The following is a 13,742-nucleotide window of genomic DNA, read 5'->3' as shown; positions in this document are numbered from 1 at the left end:
GAAAATACCTAACACAAGCAAGTCGAAGGACGACGAGCGGCCCCTGCTGTGGATGGAGCAGTACCGGTATGTTCGACCAGGGATCTGAGTTAGAAATGCCTTTGCCTTCGCATGTGTACTGTACTGTACGAAATTAGTACCGAGTGTTCCTTAAATCTTGGGTTCTCTTTGACTGCTCAACAACCTGGAATCCATCGGGATTTGAGACTTGTCTTCAATTCTCAGCATTTCTGGTATCGAACTGCCACGTGACGCAGGTGGGGCGGTTTCGCTGGCTATTGAAGGCGGTCAATGGCGGCCCAAGTGTTCGTCGGCTTCTGTATTTTCGCCATTTTGCCCAGACATTCGTCAAGCTTCGCGACCTCATCAATATCTCTCAGATCCAGCCATTCGTTTGCACCTTGTGCCCGATACATACCCTGACTAGAATGGGAGTTTAATAACGCCCTTCGCCGCTCGGTTGCCTTCTGTGCAGGTAATACGTTCCCTACTTTTTCTCTCCCTCTCACCCTTCTCCTCTCCGTCTGTGTGATGAACTTTTATTGGAGCTGTCTGTAGCCCTGTAATTGCAGGCGTTGATGACAAGTCTATAATTACGCTATTTCTTTCTGACATCAGCACTCTATCATTCGATATTCATGGGCTTTTGAAGTCTAGAGGAGAGAGCTAACTTGTACCTAGCGACCTACCCAAAAGACCCGTGCCCCTTACCGTTCACCATGGACATGGCCAACGGGAATGCGAGCACCTCAGCATCAGCCCCAGCCCAGAACGGCCAACGGGATGACGATGCTGCCGGGTTCAAATTGAAATTCTGCACCGTCTGTGCAAGCAACCAAAACAGGTAGGTTCCGTGGCCTGAAATTGTGAAGCGTATCTGACATATCCCAGGTCAATGGAAGGGCACCTACGCCTCGCTCAGGCCAACTATCCAGTCATCTCCTTCGGTACTGGCTCTCTTGTCCGGCTTCCCGGGCCAACCATAACCCAGCCCAATGTCTACAAGTTCAACGAGACATCATACGACAGCATTTACCGGGAACTCGAGGCCAAGGACCCTCGGCTGTACCGAGCGAATGGCCTCCTTAACATGCTGGGACGGAACCGAGTCATAAAATGGGGCCCCGAACGGTGGCAGGACTGGCAAGTCGGCATGCCTCGGCTCAAGCATGAAAAGGACAAGGGAAGCGCAGGGATGGAGGCCGGCATTGCGGACGTGGTCATCACATGCGAGGAGCGTTGTTGGGATGCCGTCATTGACGATCTCCTTAGTCGGGGTTCCCCGTTGAACCGGCCCGTCCACGTCATCAACATTGACATCAAGGATAATCATGAGGAGGCATCGATCGGAGGCGGAGCTATTGTCGACCTCGCCGATTCTCTCAACAAAGTTGCCGTCGAGGAACGGGAGAAGGTTGGCGCTTCAGCATTTGACTCTGGGAGCAGCGCCAGCAGAGCGAGCTTTGACGAGCGGGTACCCGAGGTCTTGGCTGAGTGGCAGGAGCGGTGGCCGAATCTCCCTGCCACATGGACACTTTCATGGTTTTAAAGGGGATATAGCGGTATAGCAGCATCTATACCCGGCTGTGTAAATGGGCAAGGCGTTGGGTGACTGGGCATTTCGGAAGGAATTTGGTTTAGGCGTTAGTTAGGGAAGGGGGCAAACGGAGAGATACCAGGCATCGCACAGGAGGACTTTGCAATGATGAAGGCCACGACCTTCGACGTTAGGCTGTGGGTACTGTCAAGACAGCTGGCCCCGGTTTGTTTCGGAGGAGGAAGTTAAAATGAGGATGACAGGGGTTGTTGCAAACGGGCTTCTTTGCCAACGAGGTTTCCCGGCTACCTCGCAGCAAAGTCCAAATGACTCGAATTCATTCAGGACGGGATCGAAGTCGACGACTCGACGTTGAAGGCGCAAAGCCCGGGGATTTACCCGGCACATGGAAAATCAAACAGCGAAACACATCATGGATGAGATGGGTCCGGGGAGTTTAATGCAAATAATACGGAGGTACATACGTGAATGACACACTGTGCTCCCGCGTTCCAGAAAGAATCGAATTGGTTCCCTGGCGCAGCGCCATGGCCGCCTTCCTATCAACCTGGCAGATGCTTTGGAACATGTGAGCTGTTATGTATACCGTAGTGTAAGGTGCAAGCCTACTGTAGCTGAAAACTAGGCGCCGGCTCCGCTGTCAAGGGCGGCCATGCCAGGGTAGTAAAATGCGCTGCGTGTGCCATCTTATCTACAGTACGGAGTACGGATACATTAGTCGCCATCTGAAGCTAGGTGCGGTTCGTTTGCTAATCGTTAGCAGTCAAGCGATAATCTTCCTGTCAGTCCAGCTACATAGTCATGTTTGTGGTATCCCGCTCTGTCTTTCACGTTACTCACGATGAAAACAAATGTTGAGCTGTAAGGTAGGCAGCCGTGGCCGGCGGGAGCGGGAGCGGCTTATTCTTGACCTGCAAGGCCGACACCACCCCTGCTTTTTCATCCTCCTGACCCCCTGTCTCCGCCCCGATACACTCTGCTCTCGCGCGCGACTAACATGAAATTGCAACCCCAACAGCGTGCAGGAACCAACCCAATTGCGTCGTCAATTTGATTGTGCCTCTTCGTCAGGGGCGCCGCCGGGCAATTGGGCAATTGGGCGATTAATTAGTGTACTCTACTCCTAACTAACCCTTTTCCCATTATTTTGTCTTAACTTGTCTTGTGCATTGTTCAAGTTCTGACGGTTTTTGCTTTATTATCTCCGTAGCCGATCTGAATTTGGCTTTTCCTTTTCGATTTTGACTCGTGGTCGCCGTTCATCTTTCCACCACCGCCACGCATCTAGGAGGCACACAAAACTGCAGCCGAAACCAAGACAAAGCCAGCGGTTCGAAAGAAGGCCCCCCAGCCTCGCAGTGCCGCTTTTTTGGCCTCGTGCTGATTCCAAGTGGCCGGTCCTTGTCCCTGAAGTCGAACTGCACGGTAGCCAGCCCGAGCAAAAGGACGCCGTTGGTGGACAAGTCGATGCGTTTCATGCTGTGACAACCCTCCACGATCCGACATCCCGGCTGCCTTTCTACTTCTCCTCGTCATATTGAATGCGGCAGCGCTACTGCAACAACGTCAACTAAACACACGACTGACGCGAAGCAACCGGACACGTCGCGCACTTCCAGCAGGGCCGACTTTTTTCCACCGAACTGCCAAGAATACCATGAATGGTCGCAATGCACCCTTATCACCTGTGTCTGTAGGCGGTAGCGAGTGGTCTTACCCGATCGCCGACAAGGACGGTCCTTATTCAAATAACCGAAGCCAACTCAATACGCCGCCCGACTCTGCGGGTCCCGTGAGGGCGATGAACGCGAATTTCCCACCAGGGCCTCGCAGCGTTGGCGGGCCGTCGCCGCCCCCCTCCGTGGGCAGGTCAAGTGCCGGTACCAACCTGTACGCGCGCAGCGAAAGCGGGAGAAGCCAGAGCCAACAGTTGGAAAATCAGGAGCTGGTATTGTCGGAACACTATGTGTCTCTTAAACGCTTTCTGTCGGCTACCTCGCGCGATGGCAACCCGAAGCCGCCCCCAACAAACAAGGCCCGTGACAAGCTACAGCGCCTGACGGGCGTCCAGTTCCTCGAACTCAGTACCGACGTCTACGACGAGTTGAAGCGACGTGAGCTCGCAAGCCGAAGACCCTCTAATGCGCCGCCCGGCACCGGTCCGCCTGAATACTTATTGCCCGAGGAAAATTTCCACCCTAAACGAAATCAGGCTCGGCAAAAGCTCTCTTCCCTTGGCCCTCCTCGGTTCCGCGACCTAGCCACCGACGTTTTCTGCGAGCTGGAGCGGAGATTTCCGCGTTTCACCGTAGGGGACATCCCGCGTGTTGGAAGCCCCATGTCGATCCGCGGTCGGTCACAGACTCCGGTTAACGGGATGAACGGCTTTCCTCCTAGAGGCCAGAGCCGGAGACGGCCCTCTGAGGCCAGTTCCGTGCGGAGCGGCAGGGGGTTGCCAACACCCATGAATAACGGCTTCCCTGTGCCGCCGTCCCCAGGACTACCAAACGGAGATTACGGGCGCCCAATGGCAAAACAATTCCAGAGCAACACCATCGTCCCGAACAAGAGCACCATGGTGGAAGAAGACGACGATGCGCTTAGCCCCCTGAGTCCAGATCCTAACGTTGCCGACGCCTACGGCTTGGGCAGGATGGCGGGAGATCGAGACAGCAAGCGCAGCGCAGGACCATCTGAGGTCTGCTTCCTTCTCCATTTCCCACGACTGATTTGGGCTGACATTTCCCCTTAGACCGACAAAAAGCTCATTGAAGATTACGAGCAGCAGGTCAGGGATCTGCGGGAAAAGCTCGATGATATGGAGGATAAGTTAAAGAAGAAGGATGATGAGCTGAACAACCTGCTAGACGGTGAACGTTCGAAAACAAATGCGGTGGACTTGGAAAGGAAAGAGTGGGACGAGACACGCGCGAGTCTGGAGAACAAGCTCGCCGAGGCCCAGGAACTGAACGAATCCTTAAAGAGGGAACTGGACAGGTTACAGAGCGAACACGCTAATGAACTCCGGCGCCTGAGGGAAGATTTAGAGGACACTCGCCAGTTGAGCAACAGTAATGCGAAATCGAGCGGCGCCGCTAGCTCGGACCTGGAGAAAGAGAACCAAGCCCTCCGTGCGGCGCTGGAAGAGCAGGAACAAGTGACGGAGGAAGTGCGCCGGGAAGCTCAAGAATTTCTCAGGGAAATGAGGATGATTTCGCAGCAGAGCGGCGCCGCGTGGGAGAAACAGTCCGAGCTGGAAAAGACGATCGACACACTTGAAAACGAAGTTCGAGAATGGCAGAATCGGTACGCCCGCGCCAAGACGCAGCTGCGCGACATGCGTGGCTCATCAGCCGGCCTCACAGTCGACCAGGACGCTGTCAAGTACGTTCGCGACAAGGGCTTTATGCAGGAGAACGGATTGGTCAAAGACATACACGTTACCAAGTTCCAGATCGCCATCGACGACTTACTCCAACGGGCGCGAGCCGGTAATCCGGAGCGGCTGACGGACTCGATGAAGGCAGTCGTGGTCAGCGTGCGGCGCATCACTAAGGATGTCGATGGGCCAACGCAGAGCAGCGAAACGGTAACGCAGCATCAAAAGCTCAAGGCCCGGGTTTCTGCTGCGGCCAACAATCTGATTACAACGTCGAAGAACTTTGCCAGCTCGGCGGGCATTACGCCAGTGTCCATCATCGATGCGGCTGCATCCCACCTCGTTGCCGCGGTCGTTGAATTACTGCGGGCCGCCAAGATCCGATCCACGCCGGCCGACGAGTTGGAGGAGGATGACGACGGAACAGTTACGCCTGTGGAATCCACAAGCTTCTTTTCCCCTCGGAGCAACGGGCAGAGTCAAATATCAAGCGTCACATCCGTCCAAGACTCGCTGCCCCCGCCTCCACCGTTCCAGGGCTTGGGTGCTGGGAGCCGAACCAGTATCGACTCGTCCGCCTACAGCCCTGTCAATTCGCCGCGCGAATCGTACGCCAACGGCTCCACGGCTCGTAACGGCGCGACGACAAACGGCAACGGAGGCGGCTATGGGAACATGGCCAGGAATTTAGCCGCACCACCCAACGGGATGCGTGCCGCTGACAGGCGGACCGAGGATCTCAAGATCTACCTCGAGGACCAGACGGCGGTGCTGGTGCAGACGATCCAGGAGCTTGTGCAGCTGATACGTAACGACGCCGACATCAACCAGGTCTCGGAGGAGATCAACACGATTGTGGAGGTGGTTGGGCAGGTCATTGCCGAGACGACGGCGGCCGCAGGGCCGAGCGGCGCCCAGGAGGTCAAGCGCCTTGCGTCGTGCCGCGAGCGGCTGATGGAGGCCGGCAAACGCGGGCTCGAGCTGGCAGGTGACAACAACAACTACAACGACACCAAGAGCAGCCGCGAGTGGCGCATGTGGACACAGACGCTCCCGCCCATTGCGTTTGAGCTCGCGCGAGAGACCAAGGAGCTCGTCCAGCGGGTTGATCAGCTCCAGATTACCGGGTTGGATGATGGGGTTGATGACTTTGCATGATGCATGCAGGGCGTAATCTGCTGATGTTGAACTTCTGCTCGGCGGTTTATATTTTCTGGCTTTGTTTTTTCTAGCTTCTCAACCCCTTCCGTTCTTGACCGCGGCATATACAACAATAGCTTCATATGCTTCGCTCTTCTTCTGCTTTGATACCCATCATAGCCCCCTTCCATGGTTGATGCTTGTTCATCCCATTTTGTTGCGACACGCCGTTGGATCTCAATGGAGCTTCTTTATCGGAGTGGTTGCACCTTCAGTCGGGTGTGGTTGGTGACCTTTTGATTTCTCGCATCGGCATTTGTCAATGTTGTCGTTTATTTCGCCTGGCTACCTACGACTGTTGCCGAAGGGTGGTCATATACTTGTATATAAAGCAGAAGGGGTGTTCGGTGAGGGATGAGCATAGATCTTCCCCTTTTTTTGGAGATGTATGTATGCCTTTGTATAGATGGAGAAGGTGTTCTCCGTAGGTGGTTTCATGATGCTGACGAGGAAGGGTATCCGCGGGTATCTACTGGGTTACCCTTCGATTTTGTATGGATGGATGGAATGTATTGTACGCATAGTATAATGTGTTAGACCAATCATCAACTGCACAAGTGCGAGATCTTGGACTTCGAGAAGGTTATGGGCTTGGACCTGCTGGTGTACATGTATTTCCCTTTGCTGCAGACTTGCAGCGTGGCCGCGCTTGATTCGGCTGAGGCTAGGTAGGGTATATTCAGAGGGATGATGGCTGTTACGGCTGAGGCATATCTCGGATTTATGTAGCTTGCTGGCGAGAGGCTGGCAGCCCTGGGAACGGTTCGATCTACGGTAAGTAACAGCCCAGTTGACTACTCCGTATCGAGATCACAAACTGAGTCCTGGAAGAACTGGAAAGACCCTGAGTCGGTAATAACCGCTACGCGTGACCTTCTCGCTAACCCTGGCCTGTGGCGTTCTTTAGCGCCTCAGCAGTTCCCCAGTTCCCTGACTGAATGGACGAGAGAGAAAGACATGAAAAAGGTTCCCATGGATCGTGTGCGACGGTGAATGCAAGGCTCCCGAGGTCGAGTGCTGATTGATTGAAGAGACTGTGCAGAGCAATACATAATCTTCCTTGCAGGAAGGATGCATGCATGCGTTGCACGACTTGAGCGACTCGTTCCTGCCGCTTCTGCTAGTGTTGACTGCATCTCTTCAATAGCGCTTTCCACGCCCACCACCTCAAGCCTCATGCATATCATGCATTGCACAGCCTTGCCTAACTTCACTCGTACTTGTACTTGGCACGAATTACAGATCAGAGACAAGCTTTTTCCCGACCCTAGTCGAAGCCCTTGGAGCTAACGTTCAACAACCGGGCGCCAATCCTCAGCCGCTGCCTTGCCTGCCCAATACCCGACCATCCGGCTCCTCGCTGCCGGTTCAGTGACTGTAACTTGGAGGAAGAAGGCTGTTTGGAATGACTTGATGTTGTCTGTGAGCTTGCTGCTGATGATGCCTCACATATGGAATGTTCGTCCATGGAAGAGCAGATGAACAATGCAGAGACAACAGATCCAGAAAGAAATCAGAAAAGAATTACACAGTTCCGAGATGCTGGGATCAGCAAAGGGGTGTGTGTCACCCCTTGTTTTCTCCCCCCTAGATTGGGCTTCGGCGCCCTTCAGCCGCACGCACGTCTCCTTGTCTCGACCAACCACGACAGACCTTCAGCCCAGAGGATATGGGTCGGGACTAAATAAGCCGCATCTCATCACGCATTATGAAAGTCACAGCATAACCTTACTAACACGGTCCTGTACATACATACAGGATGTACGGAAGTATACCCCAGGGGGATTCGCCTGCTGGCCGCAAGGCAGATTCGGGACCCGAACGCGCGATAGATCGTGCCGTGTGAGTTGTCCTCCCCCATTCGTGGCTTGCTTTGGTCCCTTGTCCCGGCAGACCAAAATAAGATTAGAAGGGCCATGACATAAAGCCCTGAGATCTCCCAGAGCCCGGCGTGCTCCTCTCGCTTTCTGTCCAACTCCTCGCGTCGCTCTCTATCTCTGCCTTCCTTTCACTCGGCCTTTCAAGATGGAAGACCCTCGGTACTCAGCCATTCGGGCTCCCGGGCACGAACACATCCCCCTCTATCCTCGGGGCTTCATCGCAGTAAGGATTATTCAGCTGATCCTTGCTGTCCTGATCCTCGGCCTGTCCGCCTTCGGTGCGTTGCCATCAAAGAAACCATTCCAGCAAAGCTACATGACAGGACTAACATGAGCCACAGCCGTCTGGTACCTACCTTATGATGGAAACGCCTTTATGCTCGCTATTGTAAGTTATCAGGAGCTCCCTCCTAAGAAGGGAGACCGACACTAAGCATCTCAGGCCGTGATGGCCATCATCGCCGGCATCTACCATCTCGTGGCCAAGTACGGCGCGCCCTACGTTTACAACTACTGGGCTGTTCTCGGCCTCGATATCTTCTTTATTATCATGTGGCTTTGCGCGTTTGCCCTGCAAGCCTCCCGCGTTGCGCGCTACTTCACCTCGACTGCCTCTTCCTATTATGACTACTATGATTATGGTGATTATAGCGATTACTATTATGTCAAACGCAACACCTATGCTTACCCGATCGCGTGGCTTGCCTGTCAGGCAGCTGCGGCTGCTTTCGGCGGCTTCTCCTTGTAAGCAGCCTTCCCCCCTATTCTCTTCCCCCTTCCTCCTCCACAATCTGACACTCTACCTTGACCTCCAGCGTCCTCCACATAGTCGCTTTGATCATCCACTCGATCCGCTTGCACCGTCACCGCCGCGCGGGCCTGCACTGTATGCCCGGCATGCCGCGGACCATGCCTTCCGGCGGCGGCAACACCACTGCGGCCGCTATCCCCATGGGCCCGTACGCCCCTGCTGAGAAGGCCGCCGACCCTGTGCCGGTCTACCCGCACCACCAGCCCGCCCAGCCGTATCAGCAGCAGCAGCAGGGAGGCTACCCGGCCCAGAACGGCTTCTACCCGCCGCACCCCTCGCAGAGCCCCCCGCCGCAGCTCGTTGCCCAGCCCACCGGCGGCAGCTTCGCCACGAGCCACACGGGCGGCATGCAGTCCCCCATGCATGCCCCTGTGCCTATGCCGGCCAACCATCATCAGCTGCCCGCGAATTAGATGATTGAGTTCGGCTGAGGAAAAGCGGGCGGGAAAGCGGTGCGTGGCTAGATGGAGGGGGGGGGGGAGGGTGGGGAAATGTTGTGATAGAAAGATCGTGATCGGAAGGAGAGGGTGTACGTGTGAACTGGAATGAAGGGAGGAAGGGCGTAATGAAGAGGAGTGGTCTAGGTGCCATTAATTGCGAATACCCCTGTGGCTTTCTTTACGTAGTCTCAATTGGATGCTCCGATGTGGCCCGCGGAGCTCAACAGATTGTCGACAGTTTTCTGCTAATCAGATAGAGTGTGTGGCCTCACAGTTGGTTTATTGGAGTTCACCTGAGTGAACCCAGTTAGATGTTGTTTGTAGTCGTCGATAGAATACCTGTTTTCAAGGGATGCAGTAGGTGCTTAGTGGTCGTGGTTATGGGACGGGAGTGCTATCTGAGATGTCATGTCTCTTTTGACGTTACCTATCTCGTCAGGTAGAAGATGACATAGCAGTTCTGTCTACCAGGTATACAAAGATATCTCCAAGTTGTAAGGTAAACGGCACAGACGGCAACCCCTTACTTTGGGTTACACACAGTATTGGATTAAATCAGACAGAAGTTACACCTGTGTAACCAGCCTGGATGTCGACAGGCCAATGTGATCTTACGGCACATTATGCCAGCTCAAACCTAATTATAAACACACAGCAATCGGCAACTCCGTCATTATAAACCCAGATCAACAGCCTCTGTGAATACTTGCTGCAAATCACTCACATCTCCTCCTCTTCCAACATAGCCACAAACTCACAACAGATAAAGCCAACTCCTTCCAACACGCAGATGGAAATCGATCAGTTTATGCCATCCAAGTCTACAGCATCACAAACACCCTATCATCGCATGCTCAAATGTCCCCCTAGAAATTACCCAACTGCTCTGACCAGACTTACAGTCCCTTCGCAGCGTTCAGGATCCTGCTCTCAATAATATCCACCCACCGCTCCGCATTCTTCCAATCTTCGGCATCAATACTCTCCATCAGACCAGGGAAGACAGCTAGTTTGAAAATCACACATCGTTAGTCTTGCTTGGATGGGATAACTTTGAGTCCAGTAACAAAAACAAAAGAAAGAAAACTTACCGCCAGCATAACCCGTCCACAGCCCCGGGGCAAACACGACATGCTTGAACCACGGCCGCCCGTCCAACCCTTGCTCATGCAAGAAAGCCCGCTCGAGATACTTGTACTTGGTGTTGACTTTGCGGATGGCGAGCGCCAGCTTGATGCGAGCGGGCCAGTGCCACCAGGGAACGCCCTCAAAATCCAGCTCTAGATGCTTGGCGCGCTTATCCAGCTTCATCGCGCGCTCTGTCAATTTTTCTAGGGCGTGGTGCAGGCGGCGGAGGTGGGTCTTGAATGACCCCGCGTCTGGTGGGGAGGAGGAGGAAGTTGTCGTAAGGGCGGACGTGTTGTGTGCTCGGCTGCGGAGTTCGAAATACACCTCGTCGTCGTTGATGGCTAGGACGGATAGGTCCTCTTCTACTTGCGGAAGGTGTAGGGCGGCGCCCAGTTTATCCTCAACCTTTTTGACATAGCTGTCTAGGGCTTTTGCGTAGTCGGTCGCCATGAAGGGAATCACGGGCATTTCAGCCAGCTTGGCCGTCATCAGACCCAAGATCTGGGCCATGGCCTTATGGTAGACGAAGCCTGGATCGCCAAACTTCTCCATCCAGTGGAAACTGTCGTAGTTGCTGTGATAGTGGTACACCGCCTTGTAACCCGCGTCGAAGCCGATGTGCACCGACGGGATGCCAGCAAAGTCCTGGAAGGCAGTGAAGTCGCTTCCGCTTCCCATGGTGTGGATGTTCTTGTCCCAGAGGTCGAAGACGGTCTGGCCTGGAACCGTCTGGTTGGGGGACGGGACTTCGGCAGTCACAGAGTAGATGAGGTTATCGAGGAGTGGTGCTGCAGAGACGAATAAGTCGGGGCCTCCGGCTGCCGTGTCGGTGTTCTGCTCGTGTCAGCAGGGTAGAACTTGATGCCTTCTTCAAAGTGAGGGGCGCACAGTCGACGGCGGAGGTTGCACATACGACATAAGCTACGTTCGCGCCCCTGAGCCAGGGCAAGTATTCCTCAACCCACTCGGTAGACCCGATCAGGCCGTACTCCTCGCCGTCCCAGCTGGCAAATACAATGGTGCGAAGGGGCTTCCAGCCGAGACGCAAGGCCTCACCAAACGATCGGATCGCTTCATTCAGCACGGCTGACCCGCTGTTAGGGTCCCCAGCTCCGCCGGCGATCCAGGCATCGCGGTGGCAACCGACAACTGTGTAGCGCCGTGATTAGCATCACCATACGGGACTACATATGCACGTAAAAGCTCTGAAGAAGCCGGTCTGACCAACGCTCCTGGATCACTTTCACGGATGGCAAAGCCCAAACACTCACCGATGACCTCGTCCGGAATTGTGCCATTAATGACGCCAATGACGTTCCACAGAGGAGTAGTCTCATATTCCTGCTCATTGTACAGGTTCACAACGACATCATCTGGCGTTGGGCCGATGTTGTAATGGACACCTTTGTACTGCAGCCCCATGTTGCGGTTCCAGTACTTGTTGAAATCCTTAACCTTCGGGCCGTGGCCGTTGAGCGCTCTGAGAATAGGGATGGCATCTTGGTAAGAAATAGGGACTGATGGGATGCTCGGGATCGCAGAGTGAACCGGCTGGCGGGGCGCACCCGGTTTTGAAGGATAGCCCGGTGTCGTTCTATCGACATGATTAGATGGATTACCGGAGGATGAGGGGGGTCAGTACGCACGGGTCGCCTGGCGCAACACTGAGGAACTGGGTGCTCCCTCGTTGCACGCTGCTCGGCTGGCGCGCTGGGCCATCTGGATACACAGCATACCCGTTTTCTTCCGTGACATCGCCGTCGTCGCCTGGGTCGCTGTACAGAATAGTACCGATCATGCCGAGCTCCTGAGCACGCTTGACCTTCAGCCCACGGAAGATGCCGCCATAACGGGCAATGGCGATCTTGCCCTCGAGGGTGACATTGGCCTTGATCAAATCCTCGAAATCCTGGTACGTCCCATAGTTGACGTAGACAACGGGGGCTGTGACATTCCCGGATGCGGAGTAGCCATGGAAAGTCGGGATCCTGTCTGCCAAGCTGGTGGTCGGATCCTCGTCAATGACATCCTCGGTGAGCGAGGCCTCGAAGGACACCTTCCACGCCGAGGCGCCGTCGTCCTGCTTCTCCTTTTTCAGAAGCGCTAACCGGTGGTCTACCGGATAGTTGATGTACACATCGTAAGAAACAATGTCTGACTTGACCCCAAACTTTTCCCATAGATCCTTGGTCCACAGTGCCTGAAACAAGCAGGTTAGTCTAAAATGAGACACCAGCTATCTGGGGGTGAGAAGCGTTTAACCTGGGAGTAGTTCTTGCCGGCTAGATGGGGCCCGGCGGTGTAATATCTGCTCCATTCCTCGGCCTTCTCGCTGCTGGGTGTGTCAAGGAGGATGCGCTTCAGCTGGTCGTAGTCGACCTTTCGCCGTCCCCAGCCGGGCCAGGTCCGATGGCTGTGGTGGCCATGATGCCCATGACCGTCAGGGAATAGGGTCAGGGACACAGCAACGGACAAAAAGAACCATGTCAAGACGGATGCGAGAGCGATGGTGCAGAAGCGGCGTACGACGGCATGGGGGTACCGTGGCCGGGGAGAAGCAATCGGGAGCGTGGTTATGAGCGGAGTGCGCTCCGAAGCCGTGGCTGTCTTGGACCTGGATCCTGAGTCAGCTCATGTCTGTTGTTTTGGGGGAACGTGTGGAACAAGCCACACTCTTTCCTGGAGAATGGAGATGATGCTCGTGAAACCTGAACTCACTTCATGCCGGATCGAGATCGTCAAAGTAGTACAAGTACATGCAGTACTCCCCCGCGAGAAACAATTGGATATACTCCTTACCAGTATGTCATCTCAGGAACATCACTTGGATGGTTGGGCGTCGGATGAAGCTTTACTAAGGTAACCAGGCCGCGTCTCGGCCATTGATACTCACTGGCTGGTGACGCAAGAGCGGGAGCTGCTGTGCCACGAGTTTAGGAACTGCCTGTTCTGGCTTAGCTGGATATGCGTTTACACTACAAGTGACAGGTCCCAAGTGAACAAATTCTCTTCCCTTTCTCAAAGATGCTCCAAAATTCGATGCTCCTTCTACATGCCACTCGGATTCGACTTCTTACAAAGTCGATGGTGCAACCCTCTCTATCTTGGGGTGTGCTACATACAGATGTTGGGTCGTAGCTTCCCGCCGTACATGCTTCCTCGTGATTGCAACTGCAGGGGATCAGTCACAACATTCACCATGCCTTTACCACTTGCGGTTACTGGCGGAAGCTGCACCCCGTCGCTGCCCCGTCACCAACGGCAACGATGACTGCATACACTAGATGCACGTCAAGGCCTGTTGCCCGCTGACCTGCAATCAAGCCACCAAGCACGGGGAAGTGTT

The 13,742-nt window shown here is 54.6% G+C and overlaps 4 protein-coding genes across 4 annotated transcripts; 3 read left to right on the top strand and 1 right to left on the bottom strand.

Annotated features, from left to right (window-relative positions):
• Nucleotides 1-719: 719 nt before the first annotated feature.
• N656DRAFT_713626 (Ssu72-like protein) lies at nt 720-1,549 on the top strand (the record flags this gene model as incomplete). Its single annotated transcript, XM_064811905.1, has 2 exons — nt 720-844; nt 892-1,549. The coding sequence occupies 2 exons, from the start codon at nt 720-722 to the stop codon at nt 1,547-1,549; spliced, it is 783 nt and encodes a 260-aa protein (XP_064668035.1).
• Nucleotides 1,550-3,215: 1,666 nt separating this feature from the next.
• On the top strand, nt 3,216-6,095 carry N656DRAFT_713614 (uncharacterized protein; the record flags this gene model as incomplete). The annotated part of the gene is made up of 3 exons (XM_064811904.1): nt 3,216-4,256; nt 4,311-5,429; nt 5,718-6,095. 3 exons carry the CDS (start codon nt 3,216-3,218, stop codon nt 6,093-6,095), a joined length of 2,538 nt encoding a protein of 845 aa, XP_064668034.1.
• Nucleotides 6,096-8,162: 2,067 nt separating this feature from the next.
• N656DRAFT_770144 (uncharacterized protein) lies at nt 8,163-9,241 on the top strand (the record flags this gene model as incomplete). Its single annotated transcript, XM_064813755.1, has 4 exons — nt 8,163-8,295; nt 8,359-8,405; nt 8,460-8,761; nt 8,833-9,241. 4 exons carry the CDS (start codon nt 8,163-8,165, stop codon nt 9,239-9,241), a joined length of 891 nt encoding a protein of 296 aa, XP_064668033.1.
• Nucleotides 9,242-9,843: 602 nt separating this feature from the next.
• Nucleotides 9,844-13,279, bottom strand: N656DRAFT_781664 (Zn-dependent exopeptidase). The gene is made up of 7 exons (XM_064815626.1): nt 13,115-13,279; nt 12,659-13,010; nt 12,043-12,596; nt 11,668-11,990; nt 11,310-11,545; nt 10,360-11,230; nt 9,844-10,274 (listed from the first exon to the last, which is right to left on the bottom strand). Exons 1-7 carry the CDS (start codon nt 13,117-13,119, stop codon nt 10,165-10,167), a joined length of 2,451 nt encoding a protein of 816 aa, XP_064668032.1. The 5' UTR covers nt 13,120-13,279; the 3' UTR covers nt 9,844-10,164.
• Between the last annotated feature and the right edge of the window lie 463 nt (nt 13,280-13,742).

This window comes from Canariomyces notabilis (assembly GCF_033297395.1).
Source record: "Canariomyces notabilis strain CBS 508.74 unplaced genomic scaffold N656scaffold_19, whole genome shotgun sequence".
NCBI lineage: Eukaryota > Fungi > Ascomycota > Sordariomycetes > Sordariales > Chaetomiaceae > Canariomyces > Canariomyces notabilis.
This window is presented reverse-complemented; position numbering and strand designations above follow the sequence as displayed.